Raw genomic sequence first — 25,336 nt, 5'->3', positions numbered from 1 at the left:
GTAAAAACGCTAGAATACAATAAAATGGAACAGAACTGAATAGCTCAAAGCAGAATAGAATGGGATCAAAGGGAATGGAATGGAACAAAATGGAATAGAATGGAATGGAATCAGAGGGTATAGAATTGAATGGAACAGAACGACCGGAATAGAATAGAATGGAATGGAATCAAAGGAAACGGAATGGAACAGATCACATCAGAAAAGAATGGAATGCTTCTGAATGATCAAAACGACAGTGATCAATTCCAAATAGCATAAGCAACACGGTCCAACTCAGGCTGGTCTTGAGAGGAGGGAATTAATGACAGTTAGCAGGCACAGATTTGAGAGCATCCTGAGGAGCTACTGGACCCCAACCATCTCTAATACCCCTTTTCTTTTCTTTTTTAAAGTTATATTTTTGGCCTTTTTTGCCTTTATTTGATAGGACAGTTGAAGAGAGACAGGAAATGTGGGGAGTAGAGAGTGGGGGAAGACATGCAGGAAGGGGTCAACCGGCCGGGAATCGAACTGGCGACCCCTGCGACGAGGACTGTAGCCTCTGTACGTGGGGGGCTTAGACCGCTAGGCCACCAGCACCCCAATCTAATACCCCTTTTCGACCAACGCAAAGAAAGGTAATGCCCCCTGCCCCTCACCTCTGACGTGACCGGTTCATGGTTCTAGACTAGCAAAGAGTTGGTTCTGCTCTAGAACCTGTTTTCCTTGCGGGTAGCCGGTTCTCCTGCAGTCTAAACACAAAAAACTGGTTCTCAAAGGAGCACCGGAAACTCCGAAACTGCCAAGGTGGAAAAGGGGTACGAGTGGAAAACGTGGGGCAACATCCTGTCCTGCAATCAAGGCAACCACAAATGAATACTCCTGAAGAAGTCCCGTTCACCTTGTCTAACATTACCTTCAATGGAAATGTTCATTTTGATGTGAATTATAACAAATAGGAAGGCTTCTGTGTGTTTCTTTAGGAAAGAAACCCCATGAAGATCAGTATTTTCTTTGCACATTGAGGTTTAGCTGCTGGTGAGTCAAGGCAGACTGGAGTAAAACCCGGAGTTTCAGTTTAAAGTTACTGTCAAAGATGAGTCTCTAAACTTTCTTGGAGTGTAAAATGAGACATTGAGTCGGGACCAGATCGCCTCTTCAGGCTCTGAATGGATGGACTCATCAAAGGAAGTGCTGTTTGACCTCTGCCCCACTGCACTTCAGTGTGTTTCCCCACAAAGGGCCACAGAGAGACGTCAACAAGATGAAGAGTTGCCTTGAAGTAATGAACAAGCGTGGTGACAATACACCCGGTTTAAACTGCCCCCAGTCACATTGAGTCTCATGGATGGGGCAGAGAGGAGCAGAGACACACTGCAGTCTGCCTGGTGAAGCATGTACGGGACTACAGACTCATATCAGTGAGGATTCATGTCCTCTCTTTCAGATGAAACGTATTCCTCTATTTTTTCTCTGATGTACTTTATGCTAACTGTGAGCTTGTCCTGTTAGTTTGAAGATTTTTATTCCATGTACCTTGCATAATAAAGTTTTAGAGCTAACTCGTTGTAAATAAAGTAATGGGTAGGGGTAATTGGAGGGGAGAAAATTATTGAAGACATCAGTTCCGAGAAATTACCGTCTTTACACAGAAGTCTCCTTCAAACAGCATCTGCTTCTGTAAATGAAAGAAGCAGCCAGGCTCGACTTTTCTCCCTTTGCACCAAAGAAAACTGAACTTTCTGTTTGACCATGAAGGTGTTTGAAACTGAGCTGAAAGCAGGAGGAGAATCTCAAAGTCCAGTTACCTTGGATATACCACTTTTAGATATGAATACCTCTCATATCAGTGAGCAAAGGAGTCTATTTCCCTAAAGCCTGACGTTCTCTCTGCTGGCCTTACCAGCTCAAATCTTGCATAAAAATCTGCTGCATCGTTGTGTTTCTCTGTGGATAGATCCTTGCACTAACACTGTCATGGTTAGGGATTCCCCCTCGGGCCAGCAGTGCTCAAAAATTTATGCAAGCTCCAAAGCGCTTGGGAGAAATCATCCGACAAATGGCAGGTGTTGCATCATTGTTCTGTTTCTTGTTTTTAATGGATTAACTTTCCTGACAGTGAATATGTATGAGACTCTCCTTTGAAACTGCTGTATAAATAGTTCTTCTGTCATCCTGTCTTTCACGCCTGGCACTCTGAATTATTAATATTTATCTTGGCAGTATCCAAGTGGAGCTTCGGAGGTCCTACTGTAGAGTGTTTTTTCAGATAAAGAAGTAATGATGCATTTTGATGTTTGTCAAGGAAATGCATGTTTTCAAAAGTGCTCTACAGAAAAGTGCTTCTTGAAAACAGCACATTAGCAATGTCCTTATTTACATGTCTGTGTTTCTAAATACAGATGGAGGCTAATGAGAATATTAAAGGCCCTGGGAACCCAAATCAACAAAAACTTTCTACCTATGATATTTCAGACCATATGTAAATATGTAACTTTCCCCAGGACCGGTTCACTAACTTTCCCCAGGACCAGTTCACTAACTTTCCCCAGGACCGGTTCACTAACTTTCCCAAGGACCAGTTCACTAACTTTCCCCAGGACCGGTACACTAACCTTTCCCAGGAACGGTTCACTAACTCTTCCCAGGACCGGTTCAATAACTTTCCCCAGTACCAGTTCACTAACCTTTACCAGGAACGGTTAGCTAACTTTTCCCAGGACCGGTTCATTAACTTTCCCCAGGACCGGTTCACTAACTTTCCCCAGGACTGGTTCACCAACTATCCCCAGTACCAGTTCACTAACTTTCCTCAGGACCAGTTCACTAACTTTCCCCAGGACTGGTTCACTAACTGTCCCAAGGACCGGTTCACTAACTTTCCCTAGGACCGGTTCACTAACTTTCCCCAGGACCGGTTCACTAACTCTCCTCAGGAACGGTTCACTAACTTTCCTCAGGACCGGTTCACTAACTCTCCTCAGAACCAGTTCACTAACTGTCCTCAGGACCGGTTCACTAACTTTGCTCAAACAGCTCAGAGTTTAGACAAACAGCTCCGTCTGACACCCGGAGCCGAGCTCCCCTGCGTGAACATACTACACTTCAGCCTCCTCTGCTCCGGGCGTCCCATGGTCCTGATGCCCCGGAGACTACGGAGTGATAAAACTAATAAATGATAGAAGTCCTGATTCTGAAGTATTTTGTGACTCAGCACTCAGAGACCATTGTAAATGAATCATTTTCAGATTCTGGAGTTTTGATGTCTTTAGATTCAGAGTCAGACGGCTCAAACATGCAGGCTGTGAACTCTCTCTTGACCTGTCAATCAAAGAGTTAGGCCACGCCCACACAGTCCTGAGAAATGCTCTGACCTGTAAAATAAGATGTTTTTGAATAGAGTTTTTTCATAGTTGTGGATGTTTATTTTTACTCAGATTTTTGTTGAAGCTTGATTACACATTTAATTTTGATATTCTATGTGAACTTTAAATATTCGATTAATGTTTCCAGGGCCTTAAATGCTGCTGAATATTTAATGCACTGGTTTTACTGGCAGGAGTCTGTTTGAGTGTCAATTGCTCACAGAAATCTTCCTCAGTGTCTCCCTCTTTAACCGTCTTTGTGTCTTGAAGCTGTACGTCGAGCCTGATTTAGGGGGTCTTGTGGTTTTTGGGATTTAAGCGAATCGACTCTGACAGGAAAATTGATAGAAGCAGTTCACTGAGGATGAGCCAAATTGGAAGATTTACAATTAAGCCACAGATCGGCATTGTCTGCGTCTTCTGATGTCACTCCTTCACTATGACAGCAAGTCCTCAAGTAGTTCTGTCTGCATACGCCATGACAGACGTCTACTGTCAGGGGAATATGCAGCAAGCAGTTTACGACACGCAGGCCGGAGCTAATCGGAGAATGCCGGTGTAAATGATTGGACTTTTGAAGATGGAATTACTGCACGTCTCAATGTGGCAGTGATGCTTTAAGACAGAGCCAAGCACAGTGACTCAGCAGATACATAATGACTCCAGTAGTGATAGCAGCACTAAAACATTACAATCCAAACCAGACGTCTGTTTTAATCAGAATTCACCGAATCACAGCTGAAGTTATCTCACGGCACCTTTAAAGAGCAGGTCTCCTTTGTACTCTATTTTACAGATGCCGCTCACTTCCAGCACAAGCAGGCACTTGGTGACAGTGGCAAGAAAAGTATTCCTTTTAAAAGACAGAGGCTTTGAGCAGAATGGGGATCGAGGTGAACTACCACCTGCTTCGACCTGTTTGGCTATGAGAATGCTGCTGCTGCTGTGCCTTCTCAAACAAAGACGAACACTTGAGCGTTTCCTGAGACGTGACTTACATGAGACTTGACTTATGTGCAAAACTTTCTCCAATCTTAAACATAGATTGTTTGGGCTTTAAATCTTCCCCAGAGCCAAAAGTAACGCCCTCGTATCGCTCGTTCTTTCAGTCACAAACTTAAAGAAAACTCACTTTACAGTCACTTTAGAGAAAACAATTAAGAGGCTGAAACTAGAGAACTGATGCTGCTTAATTGATTGCTTGAACGATGACTTGATAATCAAGCCATTTCATTTTCTGTTGTTTAACTGATCAATAAATTAACTGATTGTTTCAGCGCCACAATTAAAAAGCTAGTGGGAGGTAGGTTTGCAAAGTCACACAGATCCAATATCTACTGATTAAGCCAATGCACTGAAGGATGGGTATCAAATACATGTAGGATCACACATCTATTACATTCTGCAGAGTTCACTATATACAAATTCATCTACTCTTTGAACAGAGTGCTGCAAATGTCCTCACATGCAAACTTTACATACATATTTATGTGTTCTTGTGTCATTGTGGTGATTTTTGTAGGAGCAGGTAACGTGCAGCACTGATGTCAAAGACAAGTTTCCCTATGGGGACAATAAAGTACATTGTATCGTATCTTATCGTATATAAACTGTGATAATCTGTTAAAGCTCCAGTAAGGAGTTTTTAGCTGGTTGTAAGACAGACTGATATTAATAATGACGTCTCTTTATGAGCTAATAAAAGCACCATTAACAAGAGCAGGGTTTATTTCTATTAAAGATACAGTGTGTGGAATTAAGCGTCATTTCATATCTATTTAACATACACATTTTTGTATGTAGCAAGTTGTCAAGCAAAATGAACCGATTTGAAGATGAAGAAGAAGAGGCGAGTGGTCGTTATGTGAAAAATAATGTCTGTAGAAATGTCCTTGAAGGCCACAGTCACTCCCCTGACAGGAGTGAGCAGGGGAGCGTTTCAATCTGGAATCTGACTGTTAGTTATCGCCAAATATTCCCCTTTCTACGCACTGTACCTTTAAGTTATTTTGGATGTGTGAAAACAACGTTGGGGGGTCAGTGTCAGACCAAGTGATTAATAATAGTAATAATGTATAAATTTATAAAGCACTTTTCAAAACAGGGTTACAAAGGGCTTTACAAATAAGAGAGAAACTAAGAGACAATAAAAGAGGAATGTGAGGAGGACAAATAAAAGGAAATAAAATGATTTTGGATGAGTAAAAACAACAAAAAATTAAAACAATCAGAAAATCAGAAATATAGAATACAAAGATATAAAAATATAAAATATAAATAAATAAAATATTAAACTTTAAAAAATACATATAAAAAAAATATTTAAAAAAAAATATATATATATATAAATGAAATATGAAAACATGGAAATTAAATATATATATATATATAAATGAAATATAAATGAATAACATATAAAAATATAAATATATATATTTATGAAAATATATGTATAAAATATAAATAAATAAAATATAAAAATATTTCAAAAATATATAAAATCATGCCAGTGATACTGCCCGAAAAGAATAAAAAACTGACACATCTGAGGGTTAAAAAAAGAGCAGGGTGAGATATTGTCCACAGGGGGTGACAAGGTCAACACAAACTAAAAGTTCCTCACTGGAGCTTTAAATCTGAAGGTGAACTTTATTCATATAGAGTCAGTTAAAAATGAATATCTTTGAGAAAGTACTTGGTTACAAAATAAGACCTTCTTAAAACTTGTTCTCATTTTCAGCATATATATATATATATATATATTTATGTATCGTGCTCTTAAGTGTGGGCTCAGCTTCTACAATATGTTGGTATACATAACTTTTCTGCTGAATTCTTAAAATAGTTTCCCTTTTAAAACTCTGCACAGTGGGATGGCAGCTCACAACAGGTTGCCATGGTTTTTCATGTTAGCAGGATAAAGGTGTAACACACAACAGTGAGGAAGAAATGTCAGCATGCAGACATCTCGCCACCGGCAACTGACCCTATGACGTAAATGACCCTTCCTTTTTCCTAACTATCCTTTCAAAACACAACCTCGCTAAATTGTACCGGGAGGCTGATGAAACCGGGCCAGCGCCGACTCTTTCAGCCTCCGAGGGGAAGGAACCAGAAAATGTCAGCGAACCCTTCAAACAACAACAAAAAGATGCTCTCCCAGGCGCACCAGCCGGCACTGTCACAAAGTCAAGCGTGACACCTCCCGTGTACGAGTCTGCATGCCTCCCCCTCCCTCCTGGCTGTGTAGATATCAACCTGAAAATAGCTCGGTGCAGCAGAACACTGAGCCGCGATAAATAAATCACAATAATATTTAAATATTCAGAGACGAATAAGAGGAGAAGAGAAAAAGGGAAACACAGAGGATAAACTCCTTCTTCTTTGCCTAACAAATCAAAACAGTTTGCCTTGAGGAAGTTTGACTGCATTATCAAATTCTCCCTTCAAGGGACTCATCAAACATACAGTAGCCTGTGTAAGAGGCTGATAGTCGTCACGCCTCGGGCTGCCTGTATGAATGAACAGCAGATAAGGGCATGTAGCTCATTAACTCAATTATAGCGCTCGCTTGTGCCGTCTGCCCGTGCATTACGCAAATGGGATCGAATTTGCCGGCAGATATGGAGTCATCTTCATTGACACGGAGGCCAAAGGAGAGTGATCGTACTGTAAACACACAGAGAGGAGGGGCCTCCATTCACAAAACCCACACAAAGCTCCGTCAATAACTCTGCTCTGTGGAAGAAAAAAAAAAGGCCTGTCCATGTGTCGAAGAGAAAGAAAGAAAGAAAGCCAGAACAATCACAATAGCACTCGACATGCTGCCACACTCTCGGCGAGGAGAACGGGAGGTCTGGCGTGTGCTCCTCAATCCTGCCCCGCTGTTTGCTTTTGATAGCAAAAAGTCATAATGACATTCGAGTACTCACCAAGCAGAAGGAGAGGAGCGGAGATAGAGAGCGAGAGCATGCGTGTGTAAGTGCATATGTAACGTGCTGGGGGTCGGGTGAGACAGAAGTTGGTTGGGAGCCAAGTGGAGCTGCGTTAGAGACGGCAGAGTTCCACCAAAAGTCTGTTAATAAACTGTGTGATTAATTCACGCTGTGTCATTTTTTTCCCAGCCTCCTTCAACAGAGAGGGCTTGAAGAGGAGTTTAATTACTCAGCACTTTGCTCACTATGAAACCAAGCGTCCCCGGTTGGACACCACATTAGGAGACAGAAAAATGTGAATCTATCTGTAAGCAGTTTGGAAAATGTTACATATCAAATGCCGACAGAAGTGGCCCCTTGTGTGGAGAGAATATATATGCATGCATTGGCTGGCCTGAAAAACACACACTTCTTCCTGCATACACACAGATAGCACGGCGGGCGCGCACACAATTTTTCGCCTGACAGTCAACAGCTTGGCTCACAGGGGTATTTAAAGACGAGAAGGCCTTCAAAGCGTGTTTGTGCGGGTGTGTTTGCACTGCTGCACGTCTTCATGCATAAATATGTACAGAAGTGTTTTCCTTAAATTGTTTTGGATGTATCCGTGTGTGTGTGTTTGTGTTTACGCGGCTCTCTGAATGTGTGTCAATACACATGTGCTTGCATACAGTCGAGGGCACACGTACGTTGGAGTGCGTGCAGTGTGAGAAAAAGAAGAGTGAGAGCGAATCAAAACAAGCCGCGGATGTTTGAGTGTGTTTGTTTCGGAGCATTCTGGCGAAGGTGTGTGTAGTAGATCCTCATTCCGGGATAAGCAGCTTAGGGAAGGAGCATATTCCTTTCAAAGTAAATCTCATTAATTTTAATTAGCTGTATATTTAGCCCATACACCTGGATTGGGTGTAATTCCGTTTGTATATATAGCGAGTGGAGAGCGGAGCAGAAGTGACTCAGGTAGCGATTATATTTCCGTGGCTGCCTCACATTTGCATAATGTCCTGTTTTTGATTGTGCCGCGTGGCTGAGGAGGATATCACAGGCGGATGTGCGTTCCCTTCATCCCCCCGTGTTGTCATCCTTTCTAAACATTCACCTTTTCATTCTCTCTCCAACCTCCATCATTAGAACTCTTCCTCCTCCTCATGCTCCCTTCACTGTATGGATTTCTCCTCGTTCACGTGCATGCCTCTCTCTTCCTCCCTCCGTCTCCCCTCGGCCTCCCTCCTTTCTCGGGTAATCAGCTTATCCTATGTGTGTCCAAGCCTCTATGTCTGCGTTCCTCCTCTCTTTGTTTCGGATTCATTCAGCAGGGGAGATTAGAGATGCCTATTTGGTGCCTTTGTCTCCAACCGGCGCGGTAGCTCCCAGTTACGCAACGTGGCGATGGCCCCCGTCGTCAAAAACAACATCCACTCATCATGCGCTCATCATACCCGGATCAGTGTCGGGAATAAAAGTCAAGGCTACATCTGTCCACCGGGCAGAGTTTGCATCCACTTGCATCACAGTGATTGACTGCCGGATTGATCGGCTGACCTTATCTAATGTTTGAAGGAAGACAATATATTCCCTGCATCATTTGTCGCAGGGAAACATGCATGCACATCACTTGAGATAAAACTCAAGGCTAACACACGAAAGCTAACTTTTGTCTTCATCATTACACAGTTGTTTTGGAATCCGTAAGTGATAATGATTTCTCTTTCTCCTCTCAAGAAAGGAAACAGCAGGAGCAGCAAACCTCATGAAAAGAGGAGCGGTACCTTCTGTAGGTCACAATAACTCTATTCACATGTTGCAATGAAGGTATTCAAACAATGAGGATATTCAGCCGAGCGCACAAAAGCACCAGAGAAGAAGATAAGAGACTATTTACTTCACTTTCTGTTTAAACATTTAGCAGCCTGACCTCATTTATACCTTCTATTAAAACGCAACGCCTGAGGTTGGAGCTGTGTGAGGAGAAACATGCTTACACAGTGAATAAAGCTAACCACGTGATGCTAACGTTATCAGGTCTTCTGAACCACCTACAGACAGATCAAACCTGCAGCCATGTGTTCGTTTCTTGCAAACAGTGCAGAGAAGTTTACACTCCAAAGTTTGTCATGCACTCAAAAGGCGTTTTTACACCGCAGGAACTTTACCCCGGAACTAGGTGTGTTTCGACCGGAGGACCCAGGGTCTAAATTTAGTTCAGGGGTAGATAATCTCCACCCTGAAAAGACCCTGCTAGAGGGGTAGTACTTTTCAAAGGTCCCGGGTCTTTCGGGGGGCAGGGCCTGCAATGCTGAATGTTTCTGATTGGTAGATTAACCTCAGTGTTTTTATTCCGCCCGCCATCCACAATAACATCACACACATCTGTGATTCTCTTGATTTCTCTTTCTTTCATTAGTTTTGATTTGTTCTATCTTTTTTGTATGTGTGTGTACTTTTCAAAAGAAGAAGCTGTGATTCTCTTGATTTAGCAGCTTGTAACAGTAGTCTTCTCTCAGCCCACCATGAATGCGTCTCTCCCGGTGTTCCAGTTTTAAAAGTGACCCTGTAAACTGGAGACCTTCAGCTGAACGTGTCAGTGTGTGTGGAGTTTACACAGCTGTTGAAACACAGAGGGAGTTCCTGGGAATGCAAACTAGTTTAGTTTTTATTAAGGTTTCAAAATATCCTCATCAGATATTTAATGATCGTCTAAAGACGTTTATGAGGGATGCATCCGGCTGAGAGTCTCCAGTTAACAGGGTCGCTGTTTAAACCAAAACACCGGTCGATCTCTGCCACGGCTTTTTGAGTTCAAAAGGATTTTAAAGCCGTGTTGAAACGTCTTTGCTACTCACGCTTATCTCCTCTCACGTGTTGATTCAATGAATCCATCTGTGATGAAATATAGCACCATCTAAAACAGACCATCTGAGTCTCTTCATGCTAACAGGCTAACTGTTGTGTTGCTCATAATAATACCTGCCTGTCCGTCTGCTTCTATGGAGTCATCTGTGATGAATGGCATTCCTCTTTGTTTTACTGCCCTCTACTGGTCTGGTGGTGTAGTGTGTCTACTTTTTTTTTCTCCATACGTCACTGGCCTGATTTGCACAATCTACCTGGGACTTCAGCCCGCGGTCGAAACGCAGACAGCAATGGGGGCACAGGAACCTTTTAGTTCAGGGGAAAGCAGTTCTGGGGGCTAAAAGACCCTGGAACTCTTGGCCGAAATGCACCTTTATACAGTGAATAAAGCACCATGTGATGCTAACGTTATCAGGTCTTCTTCACCACCTACAGAGGGATCAAACCTGCAGCCATGTGTTCATTTCTTGCAAACAGTGCAGAGAAGTTTACACTCCAAAGTTTGTCATGCACTCAAAGACACCACCAGTATCTAACTCCATCCCCACCAGCTCCCACTACTTCCCCTCTTCCACAGCATTTACAGTTCAGCAGCAAAATGCAGCAAAAAGCCACTCGTCATCATTTTGTTGCCTCCGAGGAAAGACTCATAAAAGACGACCTTTTCCACTTCAATGAAAAGTAAATCCAGGCTGTATGGCATCAAATCTAATGATCCCACACCCGTCATGCTCGCTCTAGTTGACAAGCAAACTCCCAAACTGCTTCCCGGCTTTGTATAGGGCTCGTGAAATATTCAATCAAATTACAATGCAGCCATAAACGGAGATGAAAACACATACACTAAACGGCAGGTACTGTTTTAATACGGACGACATTCAAATAATACAGAGTGCATTTTAATAGCAGAAGAATGTGAGAGCTATGAGCATTCAAGCAGCGCGGTAAAGTGTCATTGTGAGGCAGAAGGAGTGCAGGAGTGCAGCGGAAGCATAAATGAACTCCACTGAGCAGTAGCTGTGTTACAATACAAAACCAATCCACAGTCTGAACGATGAAACCCAACATCTGCACTCAACAAACATCATTGTTGAGATGTAAAGGAAGAAATATCCCAAACTGCATCTGTACAATAATCTCAGAACAACTCGGCTCAGTTTCTTGGCTGTAGCTGACTCCCCGTTTATCGCTCTGACTCAAACTATCAAAACTTTGCTCCTCGTGCCAAAAAGAGGACACAGCCTGGGGATCTCTGTCAGTCTGGCTGCTGATCCACTTTGACTTTGGATCAGCAGGGAATCTACAAGTGCCAGACTCTGCCTCAGACTGTCAGCACATTAATCCTAAACTGGGAGGTTTATCACACATCAAACTTCAGATTATGTTTGTATTAAAGAGGGGAGAAGTTAAAGGAACAAGTATGCTTGTATGTCTCTGATCTGTCACAGCACCAGATCTGATAGGTTTCTATTCTAGTCAGTGTGTTAACTTCCACTGGATCCGCTCTGTTATGTTCCGGCTGCGTCTCTGATCCAGCAGGTCGGAGCCCTCTGGATCAGATACACAAGACCTCTATGTTTGCTGGATGCTGGAGCATGACACATCAATCTCAACAGAGCAGATGGAGCGGGACAGGAAGTCAGGCACCAAAACAAAATGAAAACATCCGGTTATTTTTCAGAATAAAACACTCTGTGTTATCACCAGATTGTATTTCACTTAACTACATCAGAGACACAGCCGGAACGCAATGAGGTGGAACCAGTGGAAGTTAACACATTGACTAGAATAGAAACCTATCAGATCCGGTGCTGTGACGGATCAGAGACGGGCCTGACACGGATCTGGTGGAATTTGGCTTCAAAGGAGCGTTTTCATGAGTTTTGACCAATAAAAAAACATCTTTCTGGCTTAAAAAAAAAAAAATGAGCAGGATCTTGAATCCACTTTAAGATCCTGTCCAAAGCCCTCAATAACCCCGCCCACTGAAACCTGACCAACTCCCCATCTCACCGCCTCAGATCATCAGATGCCAATCCCCTTCATGTCCCCCATCAACAAAACCGAGTACCACACCTTGGGGGACACAGCCTTTGCCATCGCTGGCCCAACTCTCTGGAACTCTCTCCCTCCAAACATCCGCGACTCTGACTCACTTCAATCATTTAAAAACCACATCAAAACCTCCCTACCTGGAAAAAACGCTGCACAAGTCTTATCAGTTATTATCATTATGATTATAAAGCCTGCATATTTGTCCACTAGAACTTAATCTTTTCCCTTTTAGCTACTTTTAGAAGAGATTACAAAATGTGTGATTCATTTGCGACAGCCTGTGTGGATTCTTTCAATGAGAGAGCCAACCAGGAAAACCATTCACAGCACTTTCCTCTGCGCAGCTTTAATGGGACAAGAGTATGTCAGAGGCTCAATAAGACTCACCATCCAGTGAATGGACGGTGATTTCCTCAGCAGAAATCACACCAGGGAGAATTCCCAGGACGGCACAGAGGTGAATTAAGATGGCTTTATGGTTGTGGTATCAGTGCTGAGATCTCCCCCCACAGACACACTCCCCAACACCCGCTGAACTGATGGCATCATCAAAAAAGTGGCTATAAACAGGAGCGAGCTCTGCTCTCTCATTGGTGGAGCTGGTGTGCTCAGGGGGAAACCCTCGGCACTCAGACTCAATCGATAGAAATGCTGCGCTTTTACAGCCGTGCACTCGCGTCTTCCGGCACCCGGTCATAGTCGGTTCACACGCTGAGCAGTAAGCGGTTATTGGCTTCAACAAACCAATCCACCTTTGCAGGGAGCCTTTGGTTTGACCATCCATGAAACAATGATGGGATAGGCGATTTCCAGCCCCCCCTGCAGCATTCAATTAAAACACCATTCTGAGATTCTGGCAGGTAGTGAGAGGAACAGAGGGATGTTTTGTGGGGGCGGCTGAGATTGAGGGACCTGATCAAAGAGAAAGCCAGGGGAGTGAGGAGCATTGTCTCTTCCTGACAGAAAAGAGGTGATTTATTTATTCTGATTCTGACACGGTTGTCATTGTTAGGTTTGTTTAATCTGCCGTGTCTTTGTGAGCTGATGATTTAAAGCCGACAGCTCTAAGACCGGACCTCTCATTTTCCCCCAAACCCCACCTGAGGCGTCTTTTAAGAGCACCTAAGGGGAAGCACAGTCCGCTCCACTAAAATCTCCAGAGCACTCCTCTCTTTCAATTTCCAAATGCCATTTGCAGTTATTATGATGCTGGCAGGCGAGATTGATCTGTTCTGATGTAATCTCACGCAGCCTGAGAGGGGCCCGGGTGGATGAGATCTGCCTCAGATTGATGAGGTCTAATGGAGTCTTGTTTGGGTGCTCCTGATCCCTCTGCGATGTGATGATACTGGGGCGCCTCTGCATTTTAATTCAGCTTAATTTAGTCACTTAGTACTTATCGACACTTGTGCCTCGTGAGTTTCTCTTCCTGACGCTTACGCGTGTGCGATGTTTCAGCGCGACATGAAGATGCAGAATTGTGCACGACGTGTGATGAGAATCCTCCCCGGGGCTCGAGTGCTCCTGGTTGGAGCTTTGTTGGGAGTTTAATCAATCAGCCACAGCGCCTTAATTAATCGGCATGATGAACAGGAGAAATAATTGGTTTTCCACCAGATGTGAATCTGTTGCAAAGTAACACCAGCCAATCAGGAGCCGGTTCATAATCGTGAAACTGATCTGGACAACAGAATGCTTAAAGGATCAGAGGAAAATAAACACACAAGACAAAGGGAGTCATATGGCTTTGGATTTAAAACTCTGAAAGCAGCTTCTCTACATGTCTAATTGGATCTGTGTCAGAATCATCATCATCATCTCATTGATTGAAGCCGAGAATATGTCCCTCTTTCTCCCCTTAAAAAACAAACATATTGCTAATTAATTGGCGTGATCAGTATGAGGAGGATTAATTGGGCTCCTCCCCAGATGTTTTGGGATGAATCTGCAGCAAACTAATGAGGGGTGTCAGCTTTTCTATTGAAGCAGCAGATGTTATTAACTGAGGCCCACACTGAAAATACTGATCCCCAGTCAGACCAGGTAACCAGCAGCTGAAACAAAATGGAAAAGCACTCGAGCCAGTGAATCGCCACAGTGGAGATTGGAAACCAGCGGTTCAGCCAACAGAGCCAAATGGAAAAATAGCTTAGGCCTCTTATTAATGTCACAGTGGCTAGGCGGTAATTCCCCCAGGCTCTGTGTACCTCGGCTTGTTAATGAGTCACTGCTTATCAGTCAGCCTTGTTAACAGGCAGAGGCCTCCCATCCAAACCGCCTACTGCTATTGTGTGCTAGCCATTCTGTATATTAGCCAAATGTCCCCCCATCTTGGCACACAGGAAGTCAACAGTAAACAACAGAAGCACACACAGGAAGTGGGCGACGAGCCAACAAGAAAGAGCCGGGTCCACTGGGGAAGGAGCCCATTTTGTTCCAGGATAAGTGAACCACTGGCAGAGACAAACACATGCCGAGCCCTCCCGCCTGTAAATCTTAGCACGCTAACGATTGGTCCACTCTGCTCCCATCCGATAATCCTTATTCATTATCGGCCTCAGCTGGAAACTTCAGGGCTCCATTCACTCGTCCTCACCGGCAGAACTCGAGGAGGTAAACAAACTATTAGGCGTGCGTCTTGCCACGAATGCAAACCATCTCCTGGGGTCCAGGATCAGGCTGCCACATTGTTGATGGGCAGCTCGCTGTCTGCAGAGAGCTCCACGGACAGACCCTCCACAATCCACAGAAGCCCTGAGGTAACTGGGTCAGCAGTACAGAACCAGGGCAAAGCCAGCCAATTGCATGCCTAATCTGTGCCCTTCTGAGAGGCATTTTCCATCCGCGGCGCACGGCTGCACATCCAGCTGTGGAAATGGATATGTCAAATGGCGCGCAATTAGTGTCTCCCCAATTCGTTCACTCGCTCTAAGGAAGCCCGGTCACTTTAAGAAGCAGAAAATACAGGGTTATAGTGCTGTCCCTTCCCTGACTTTGACATACATTAAATGAAGATGTGTCAAGAGGAAGCAGGAGAGTTTGGAGTCCGGGGTTGAGGAGGATTTAAACAGTCGGGATGTGATAATCAAGCTCATAACTCATGGGGGGGAAGCTTTTTCTCTCTCTTTGCTTCTTTGAATGATGGAAAGAGACAACCCGTCTGCATGTTTTGAATTCACTGTGGACTCTGAGTGCAGCAGTGATGGGCAGTCCTGTTCTCTGATGGCTCATCTGGCTCCTGCATTGATCTGCTGAGCTAATCGTTTTTTCCCCCTCCGATACATAACATTGAATTATTTATGCTAAGTAGACCCTTCTGTTGCAGCACCTCTTAGCATGGAGATCTCCATTATGACGGCCTTATCTGCCCCGCCCTGCTACATCTCATCTTTAAGGGTCTGCTGCTGTGTCACAACAACAACAACAATCAGATGTACCAGAGCAGATGTAAGTGATGGACGCTGACTCACCAGTGTTTGCCACATTGACTCACCAGTGTTTGCCACATTGACTCACCAGTGTTTGCCACATTGTTCAAAAGTTGAACACAAGTCGTAGAAGTATTTCCTTTGGCAAAGCTAATCTGAAGTCCTGCTGGAGCTAACTCTCAGTCTCTATCATAGACTGTATAAATAATGGATGTAGTATCCCATCTGTTTCTGAAGCGCTGTTTTGAAGCCAATCGTCAGCAGGAGCCATGTTGCTGCTGTTGAGCGAGTGTGAGGTAAAGAGGCGGGCTTTGAGCCTCCTAGCCAACAGCTACAGTGTTCCTGCCTGTCAATCAAGTCAGCTGTGCCTCTTATTGGAAGACTCGTAATCTTAATATCTTTGAAATGACTGCATCATGAAAAAATTCACCCCCCGTTCAGTGTGTGCCGATAGAGAAATGAGCTATGCAGACTACACTTGTTTTTTGCACCAGGCTGTAAACATGTTTATTTCTGCTGTAAAGATCGTCTTCTTTGAATTGGTGTGTATGTGGTTTTCGGTACTTCCGGTGCCAGCCTCAAGCGGATCCTCGATAAACTGCAGATTTTAGCACTTCTGCATTGGACTCATATTGGAGGTTGCCGCTTGGTCTCTTATAAATAGTTTTTTGACACCCTGATTGCGATAATAATCATTGCCTTTCTCCGAAGCACAAGGATATAATTCCAAAAATGTTTACACAAAAGTGGTCCTAATTGATTTCTCTATAGAAGTTTTATCAGTTTTGTTTCAGTGCAATCATTACGAGAGTGTGATTATGCTTTGATAGCAAAAATTAATGACATAAAAGACCTTGAGTACAGCTTAATGCTTTACAGCATGCACACTAAAAACTGTGAAGCCAGCACTCCTCTCCTGCCTCCTCTCTCCTCTCAATTTCCCTCTCTGACGTGTTTTCTCATCTCCTGAACACTGTCAGACATCCCAGGCTTAATATTCTCCTTGACTGACATGATAATGTAAAACAGCCGCTTAGGTGAAACCAAAGCAGGAATGGGTCATGCATGGTCAGGCCTCCTGCTAGGCACACCTTAATCAAAGTGACGTGCGTCTGAATGCGAGCCAAAATCGTTTTCAAACCCAAATAACGAAGCGCTGCCTGGGTTTCAATGACGAGCTACACGGCCAGGGTCAGCGGTCTGATGAGAGATTGATATTTCATCATCAGCGCCGCAATCTGGAGATTGTTTGTGCGTTTCTCATTTCAGCAGCTTTCAGGGCCTCCACAGGCTGACATTTGCATTTGTTTAGCAGTAACCTCATCCAGCTTCTTGGCACAGCCGAATCGTTTCTCACTTTTAACTGCGCTGACCACTGAGAGCTCCCACTGACAACCCCTCCACTTCCCCACGTTTCATCCACAAAGAAAACACAGGGATGCATAATTCAACGGAAAGTGAAAACAGCTGATGTGGATGAACCGAGTGGAAGTAGAGCATACACGTGCGTCCGTGCTTGTGCATGCACCGTGTACTCGGAGATGTATTCAGATTGGTGATTTGTGTGGGTGAGCGAGTGAGTGCGGGCGGCCTCCGAGAATATATATTGCAAATGCAAATCAGGGAACGTCTATTAGAATCTGTCTTGCCTGCTGGATCGTCTTGCAGTTCTTCACCAAACACTCAGCGCAATTAAATCCAAACTGTAATGAGAAAATGCCGACAGGATTCTACCTGCGTCAATCAATTTTCTATGGATTGAGTGACAATCATGATGCACCATTTGCCATCGGCACAGCTTGCCCTCTAAAGGTTGTATTACCAGCAGCCAGTCACTGGAGTGTATGTAATTGGAAAAAGCAGAGTGAACAGTGTATTCCTGTTCACTCAGTGCTCACAGCAGGGATGATATCATTACAAAGTGCTTCTCTCATCAAATCCTCTCTTACCTTCCACTTGCAGCAGCACCCTGCTCATCACAGGTTGAGCTTCTGCCATGATGCGTGTCATCATGTGTCTCTAAAGTATGTGAGTGTTCGATGTGTAGCTATTCGAGAAAGTACAAGATGATTACTGCTTATCTCCTGGTTGCATGAACCTCTGACACAGATACAGCCTGCGCACATGTGAGCAGAACAGATGCTGAGCAGGTGAGAATGCCGGAGCGTGAGCAAAGCGTTGGCTTGTTTTTCTACTTCAGTCTGAACGTATGCAAGTGATTGTAGACGTCAAATCAGGAGGAAAAAGGAAGTCATGGGGCAAGTGATCGCTCCAGCAGCTCCAGAGAACCTGTACTATTCATATCAGGGTGTGTGTGTGTGTGTAAGTGGAGTCCTGTGCCCACGTGCAAGTCACACACATTCCTCAAAAACAACGGCAGAAATTCCTCTGGGGGTCCAGGGAGGTGGGAGTGTCCCATGTGCTTATTAACGGCTCTCTGGTTCTCTTTCATAATACAGGAAACAACAAAAAAAGCCTCAAGTCAACAGATAAGGGGGCACCGCCGGAGACAGAGAGAGCGGGTCGGGGAGGTCAGGGGCCCGGGGAGAGCCGGAGAGATAGAAAGAATAGGAAGCGGGGAGATAAAGAGAAAGAGAAAGAGAGAGAGGTGCTTACCGTAGACAATGTTGCTGTGAACTGCAGCTGCGAATAGTACTGTCAATAAGCTGACACTCCATAATGCAGAGGGGGCTGATGGGAAGGCCATGGTTGGGTGCGCAGATCCGCCTGTCTCGCTGAATCCTCAGGAGGGGCCGAGGAGCTCTGGAGTGTCACCTGCAGGGAGAGAGAGAGAGGAGGGATGAAGAAAACAAGCAGGGCGAGGAAGGACCGGCCTCTAATTGCGTCCCTTGCCGTTGGTTGGCTGCTGCTGAATAAACCCTTGGCCCACCCGTTACTCACGCGTTGCTCCATGGGTATTCATCGATCTGCTTGTGTCATATTGAGAGAGGCGGGGTGAGGGGAGGAAGTGAGAATGGGAGGAGGGGTGGTGGTGGGGGGGTGTTGTGAAGGCGAAGGCTGATGATGGTTGTCGTGGTGTATGGGTGGTAATGAGGGGAGAAGAGGAAAAGGGGGGGGTTTACTCATCCAGTCTAACAAGCTGTGCGCGTGTGGAGTGAAGGAAAACGGCTGCGTTGGACAGCTTCAACTAACTCCTGCTAATTAGAAATAATGCAAAGGAACGCTCCCCTCAGAAAAGAATCACACAGAGACAAAGAGGAAGAAGAAAGAGGATGAATACAGCAGCACTAGAGGGATGCACCTGTCGCCCGCTGAGGATACTCGGTGCGCTCTGCACATTACTGGACACGGACAGGCGTGCGTGTGAGCTGCTTAGGCACTCGTCCTCTCTCTCTCTCTCTCTCTCTCTCTCTCTCTCTCTTTGTCACACACACGCAAACAAGCGCGCACTCCTCTCCCTCTCTCTCTCTCACGCACAATCCTTAAAATAGCCTGAGCCGAGGTGAGCGCTCGGTCCATCTGCGAAACGCTCCCTTTTTTTTTTTGTGAACGCAGAGAGAGAAGAGAGGAGAGGAGTGTGCGCCTGCGGGACGGGCGGGTGGTTGCAGGGCGGGATAGAGGGAGGAGGGGGGGGGCAGATGGAGGGGGCATGGGATGTAGATGTGGATGCAAGGGATTGAGAGGGGAGGGGAGGGGCCGGGGAGGCAGGGCGGGGGCTGTGTTTATTGTTGCTCCAGCCCTTTCCTGTTGAGTGATGGCGAGAAATGAAAACAAAACTAGAACAAGTGCATCCGCGGGGAAATAACGCGGACACTCTGGGCGTGATTGACACAAGTTGTTGAGCGTGCAGACTAAGAGTAGTAACCATGATAATAACAATAAAGAGACTCAAATAAGGGCTCGTGCGTGGTGGCCTGCGACGATCGCTGCGACGGAGCGCGGGAGCCCCGGAGCCCGTTCTCTCCAACACCTGCTCCCGCACTTGCAGGAGAGATCTGGTGCTGATGGGATGAGATTTGGAGAGAGTCTTGAAGCGGCTGGGGAGAGGTTGCTGCTGCACTCAGTTGCCTAGTTGTGATGTTTTAATTGTGCAGAGCGATAAAGCCACAAGACGCAGAACCAGGAGGGGGAGAGGAGCCGGGTCCAGCTCAGAGAGCCCGACAACACAACGCGTTTCAGAGTAAATTAAAGAACACGCAGGGATTATACAGCTCTCTCTCTCTCTCTCTCTCTCTCTCTCTCTCTCTCCCTGGGCTGGCATAGCGGATTACACATACACACACGCACGCAAATGCGCGCACACACACACGCACACAACAAGCCACCTACCTACCCAGAGTGCGCACACACACATTCCTGGAGACGGAAAAGCGTCACCACTGACAGGTGTCTCCTGTCCGCCCTACAGGCTACAGCCGGACAATAACACACACTGCAAAGTAATGCACACCAATAACCACACATGCACACACACACAAGCACACACACACACCGTTATATTCCGCCTCCGGAGTCCGGTTTTGCTGTCGCTGGTCTCCAATAAGGTCCCCAGTAAGGTCCCTCCTTTGATGCGCAGCCCTCGCTTGTCCGGAGCTTCCTCTCTATCTGCTTTTATCGACTTTTGTACCTCCTTCTTCCTTTTCCCGACTCTTTGTTTTCTTGCTTTTTCTTTCTCCTTCTCTTTCTCTCTCCTCTACTCTCTGTGTTTATCTCTCCCTCGCTCGCTCGCTCGCTCTCCACGGCTGCCGTTCACTGCAGCAAAAACAGTCTGTCTGAAAGACGAGAGGGAGGGGAGGGGACAAGGGAGGGAGGGGAGGAGAGGAGAGGAGGAAGGGAGGGGAGGGAGGGAGGGAAGGAGGGAGGGAGGGGATTTTAATACGATTTGGCCCGTACCATCGGGATAACAGGGCCAGAGCAGGGGCCTACCGGCTGAGAGCAACATGAGGGAGATGGAGGAGATGGTGAAGTGTGATCTCACCATACCGGAAAAAATCACCATAATGTTCCCATAATGCCCCACGGCGAGTCCACGCTGACCTTATCGGGCTGCTCTTATTATCATCTCCTGTGGTGGCACGTTACAGCAGGATTCCCTCCTAATGCTCTGCAGCTTTATCACCAGGTCTGACATGGAGCAGGTCCAGGATCTGTCTGAACTGTCTTGGGTTTTGGTGTGAGCCTCCTGAGATGAAGCAGTAGAAGTCCCCTGATTGTCACAGTTATGTGCAGTCTCTTATCGTTGATATTAAGGAGCTATTACTCATATCTTGCAGATGGGCTCGCTGGATTTCCCGTAGGCCTGATAATTTGCAAAGTGTGGAAGATGAGTCCTCGCTTTGAGGAGTTGTGGGACTCTCTCTCTCTCTCTCTCTCTCTCTCTCTCTCTCTCTCTCTCTCTCTCTCTCTCTCTCTCTCTCTCTCTCTCTCTCTCTCTCTCTCTCTCTCTCTCTCTCTCTCTCATCTCTCTCTCTCTCTCTCTCTCTCTCTCTCTCTCTCTCTCTCTCTCTCTCTCTCTCTCTCTCTCTCTCTCTCTCTCTCCCTGCAGTACTTCTTTGAGCCCTTTCACAGTGGCTCCATCTCCTATCAGACTCAAATTTGTATAATACTTACATAACGTCCACATGCTGCTGTTTATAGGCATAGGGATTCAATTTTGCATGGTTGTAAACTTTATCAGAGTCCACACAGTTCTGATGTTGCATGCATCAGGGGCACTTTGGAACCAGGATCCAAGGGACGAGGAGGGGGAGGAGGAGGAGGAGGAGGAGGGAGGGTTGTTCAACTTGCCAGAGAGGATTAGGGATTAGTTTTACTGGCGGATTAGGTCTGTGTGTGGGGAGGCATGATGGGGTTAAACATGGATGGCGGCAGCCGCACGACAGCCCAATCAGTCAGTGGTGGTGGTGCCGGCGACAAAGTGACACCGGGGAGGGAGAGACGAGGGGAGGGAGGGAGAAATAATAACAGAATAATAGAAAAATCAACGGGAGCCGGGAAGGGTTGGAGTGGTTTGAGAGATCTTCAAGCAAGCAGCTGCTTCCACACTGTAAACACAGACAGGGCTGCTGCATGTGCGCGTCAGGATAAAGTCCACCTTCAGGGGTCCTTGAAAGTCCGCACTCTGATTACAGTAAATTAAAAACACATAATGACAGTCTCCGCATTGTAGTTAGATTCTGTGATTCAGAACAAGATCTTCACACAACCGTCTCGAGACGACACCATTCCCCGGCCTTTATGTTCAAAGTGAAGCGGGGTGTTTATCCCTCCCTCAGACTCCAAACCAGCATCTGGCATCATTAAACACTTGTTATGAGGAGGGAAGAGCTTTAAATGTTCTGTTGTTGGCGCTGCATCACAAAAGCTTTAGCTCTGGCTTAAATGAGTGGACAGCCCCAGGTGCTGAAACCGTGCGTCGTCCTGCGGTGCGTTGCTACGTGCTGAGCGCGTACAGTCCGCACAGTAATAGGCTGGTAATGAAGCCGGTGCTGAGCTGCCACACCGGAGCTCAGGTTTTTAGGCTTCCTGCCCGGTATCAAATGTACATGTTAAGCAGTACCTTTCCGGGCTGTGTGAAATGTCTATAACCACTCAAAATAACACAATCTCAGGAAGCCACCCTCTCTCTCCATTCATCCATCCATCCACCCACCCATCCGTCATTCATCCTTTCAGCCAGCTATCCGTTATATCTGCAGACAGATGCATCGTAGCAGCGAAGGCAATAGAACTACGCTCCCTTCATCCTCCTCATCACTCTATTTTCTGTCATCCAAAAAGCCACATCCCTTCATAGAACATCTCTGCCGGGACTCGAACCGGAGCCTCTGGATTAGAAGTCCAGCGCGCTATTCCATTGCGCCACAGAGACTTGTGACACATTTTTTTCGATCAAAAGCGGGTTTATACTCCCCCTCCCTGCCTTGCGCAGCATCCTCACCATCCTCCCTCAGCATCAGGACCGCAGCCCTGTGGAGGACGCACCGCCGGCCGGTAGGGGGTGCTGCCGCCGCTCAGTCAGTGTGCCTCATTGAGATTTTCCATCCCCCACTCCTTCCACATAAGTTATCTCGTGAACACATCATAATAGTGATTGTTATCAGAGCAAAGATAGAAAATGGGCTTCTTACTTTGTAAATGCAACAGTAAGAGTGAGGGGGAGTGTCCCCTCTGTGCAGGGAATAACCCCAAATCACAGCCCATGTTTTTATTATTACCTCTGTTTCTTTTAAAGAAGGGAATATTTCAGGGTTTGCTGTGAGCAAACTGTAACAACTCATGTCTCAAAGCCCGCTGAGTCATTTTCCTGTCATTCACAATCAATAAAAAGCAGTCTTGTGATGGATCTGGAGCTCTAGTGGAAAGACGCCATCTGAATTTGTTGCAAAAAATCTCAGAATGTGAGGAACTCTTCACAAAGTGCTGCATATTCAGTCAGATATCATGATTCTGTCCTGTGCCTGAGCTGCTGTGACTCTCTGTGTGGAGAGCATTGAATCACCTCTGGAGTTTTACAAACAGTGGACAGTTATTGTAGATTGTTTGCCGTGCCCTTTATGAGTGCTATGTTGATCACATGTGCTCCCAAATAAATTCTATCACCAGCACGGTGAAGAGAAATGCAATTTGACAAGTGTTCCCCTTCGAGCGTGCCGTAACAAATTGCTAAACCATTCTGCTGTAAGCTAACTGACTAAGTGGTGCTGTGTTTCTCTCAGTGTGACTTCAATTGATCTAAACGGACACATTTTCAAAACCAGGTGGTACAAAACCCGTGCGTGTGGCGGCCCCTGAACGTTACCGTCGTTCTTATTTCCCAGCTGTGCGCTTGTCACCGTTCCCACATAAGTGCAGTATGATGTGACGTTACATCTTTGCTTTACTCACACTGCAGGACAAAAGCTGTTCAGGTGCAGTGTTGTAGCTCCTCTGTTCTCGGTGGAGGTAAAGCCTGAGGCAGGCTGCCGGTGAGGAGCGCGCTCACATTCACAGCTTCCACCGCCGGGCGCCTCTTCGCATTTCAGCCACTCGCTTTCCTGGTGTTCAAAAATGCATCTGAGCAGCTGCAGCCCTGGAATAGGTGTAATATGAATGACAGCCTAAAGTAAACAGCCACTCTTGACACAAATAAGGGAATGACCTGCAGGCAGACTGGCTGGGCTCGCTGTGAATAAACACTGAGGGGCAAAAGAAGTGATTAATGCACCTGACGTCACCACACCATCACACAAATTACATAAGGAGACATGTAGGACACGTCTAAAACAGGCTGCTGGTTGTTCACAGGGATAACAAGTGTTAACTAACTCGGTCACATTAGCATGCACTTCGCACTCACATGATGACCTCAGAGCTTTGCACAGTTTAATTAATTCCCAGGGACAAAACATCACAACACGTTATCTGCATACGGCATAATAGAATCTTTATTTCATATTTTGATGGAACGAGCCTGCAGCAGGCCACAACAGAACATTTACACAAAGCTCCCCACAGCGCATCCAGTCCACGTGCCCCTCAGAGGAGAGCAATGGCTATGGAGGTGAGGACGGACAGACCGATGACGGTGTAGCCGGTGCGGTACACCTCTGGGATTTTGAAGCCTTTTCCGATGTCCACCACTGATTTGACAAAACAAGAGAAGAAGAGAGAGAGAGAGAGAGAGAGAGAGAGAGAGGGAGGAGAGAGAGAGAGAGAGGGACATGTGAGTATCAGAATCACTGTCGGCATGCAAATCTCACTGAACATAATGTTTTTATTAAAAGCAGTAAAATGAGTGAAACTTCAAAAACAAAACTAATTGAACAGAAAGCTGTCCAAACACGCCTGAGGCGACAGACTGCACCGTAATTTTAAAATGATCCTGAAGGGAGAAAAAAAAGAAACGGATGAAGCCTCACCAAGTGGCGGATGCCGTTGAAGGTGTGGTACGATACGGGAAGGCGATGCCGAACTTGGCCAAGCCGATGAGGAAGGGTCCGACGTACAGGGAGTGGATCAAGTCCAGGTAGTAGGGTAACTCCTGGTAATACCAGGGCGGCCACGGCGAAGGCAGAGATGGCTAAACACAGAGAGAAGTGATGAGAGCACAGATGTTTGAGAGACGCAGAAAACAGTCACAGACCTCCTTCATTTAGGCTTTTTTCGACCAGAGGAACTTTACCCCGGAAACTAGGTGCGTTTCGACGGTGGACCCAGGGTCTAAATTAGTTCAGGGGTAGATCTCTCCACCCTAAAAAACCCAAGCTAGGGGGGTAGTACTTGATTTCTCTTCTTTCATTAGTTTTTATTTGTTCTATCTTTTTGTATGTGTGTGTACTTTCAAAAGAAGAAGCTGTGATTCTCTTGATTTAGCAGTGTAACAGTAGTCTTCTCTCAGCCACCGTGAATGCGTCTCCCGGTGTTATGGTTTTAAAAGTGACCCTGAAACTGGAGACCTTCAGCTGAGTGTCAGTTGTTGTGGAGTTTACACAGCTGTTGAAACACAGAGGGAGTTCCTGGGAATGCAAACTAGTTAGTTTTATTAAGATTTCAAAATATCCTCATCAGATTTAATGATGGTCTAAAGACGTTTGTGAGGGATGCATCCGGCTGAGAGTCTCCAGTTAACAGGGTCGCTGTTAAACCAAAACGCTGGCCGATTCTGCCACGGCTTTTGAGTTCAAAAGGATTTTAAAGCCGTGTTGAAACGTCTTTGCTACTCGCGCTGATCTCCTCTCACGTGTTGATTCAGTGAATCCATCTGTGATGAAATATAGCA

The 25,336-nt window shown here is 45.8% G+C and overlaps 2 protein-coding genes and 1 non-coding gene across 4 annotated transcripts in view; all 3 read right to left on the bottom strand.

Annotated features, from left to right (window-relative positions):
• The window catches only part of cadm3 (cell adhesion molecule 3), a 156,013-nt gene extending 135,685 nt beyond the window's left edge, over positions 1-20,328 (bottom strand). For both annotated transcript variants that reach the window (XM_034702996.1, XM_034702997.1), the window contains exons 1-2: positions 20,069-20,328; positions 18,232-18,390 (exon numbers count right to left, since the gene is read on the bottom strand). In XM_034702996.1, coding sequence (XP_034558887.1) covers positions 18,232-18,322 — 91 coding nt within the window. In that variant the 5' untranslated portion in view covers positions 18,323-18,390; positions 20,069-20,328. The remainder of the gene's footprint in view (positions 1-18,231; positions 18,391-20,068) is intronic.
• A 2,046-nt stretch (positions 20,329-22,374) lies between these two features.
• Positions 22,375-22,447, bottom strand: trnar-ucu. Its single transcript has one exon. It is a non-coding gene; the product is annotated as a tRNA-Arg (tRNA).
• Positions 22,448-23,926: 1,479 nt separating this feature from the next.
• LOC117826624 (succinate dehydrogenase cytochrome b560 subunit, mitochondrial-like) overlaps positions 23,927-25,336 on the bottom strand; it is a 2,968-nt gene continuing 1,558 nt past the window's right edge. The window contains 5 exon segments of the mRNA XM_034702810.1: positions 23,927-24,191; positions 24,194-24,197; positions 24,477-24,511; positions 24,514-24,596; positions 24,598-24,637. Of these exon segments, the coding sequence (XP_034558701.1) occupies positions 24,094-24,191; positions 24,194-24,197; positions 24,477-24,511; positions 24,514-24,596; positions 24,598-24,637 (260 nt within the window). The 3' untranslated portion in view covers positions 23,927-24,093.

The sequence above is a fragment of the Notolabrus celidotus genome, chromosome 15 (assembly GCF_009762535.1).
Source record: "Notolabrus celidotus isolate fNotCel1 chromosome 15, fNotCel1.pri, whole genome shotgun sequence".
NCBI classification, from domain to species: Eukaryota; Metazoa; Chordata; class Actinopteri; order Labriformes; family Labridae; genus Notolabrus; species Notolabrus celidotus.
Note: the sequence above shows the minus strand (reverse complement) of the source record. Positions and strands in the feature narration are given on the sequence as shown.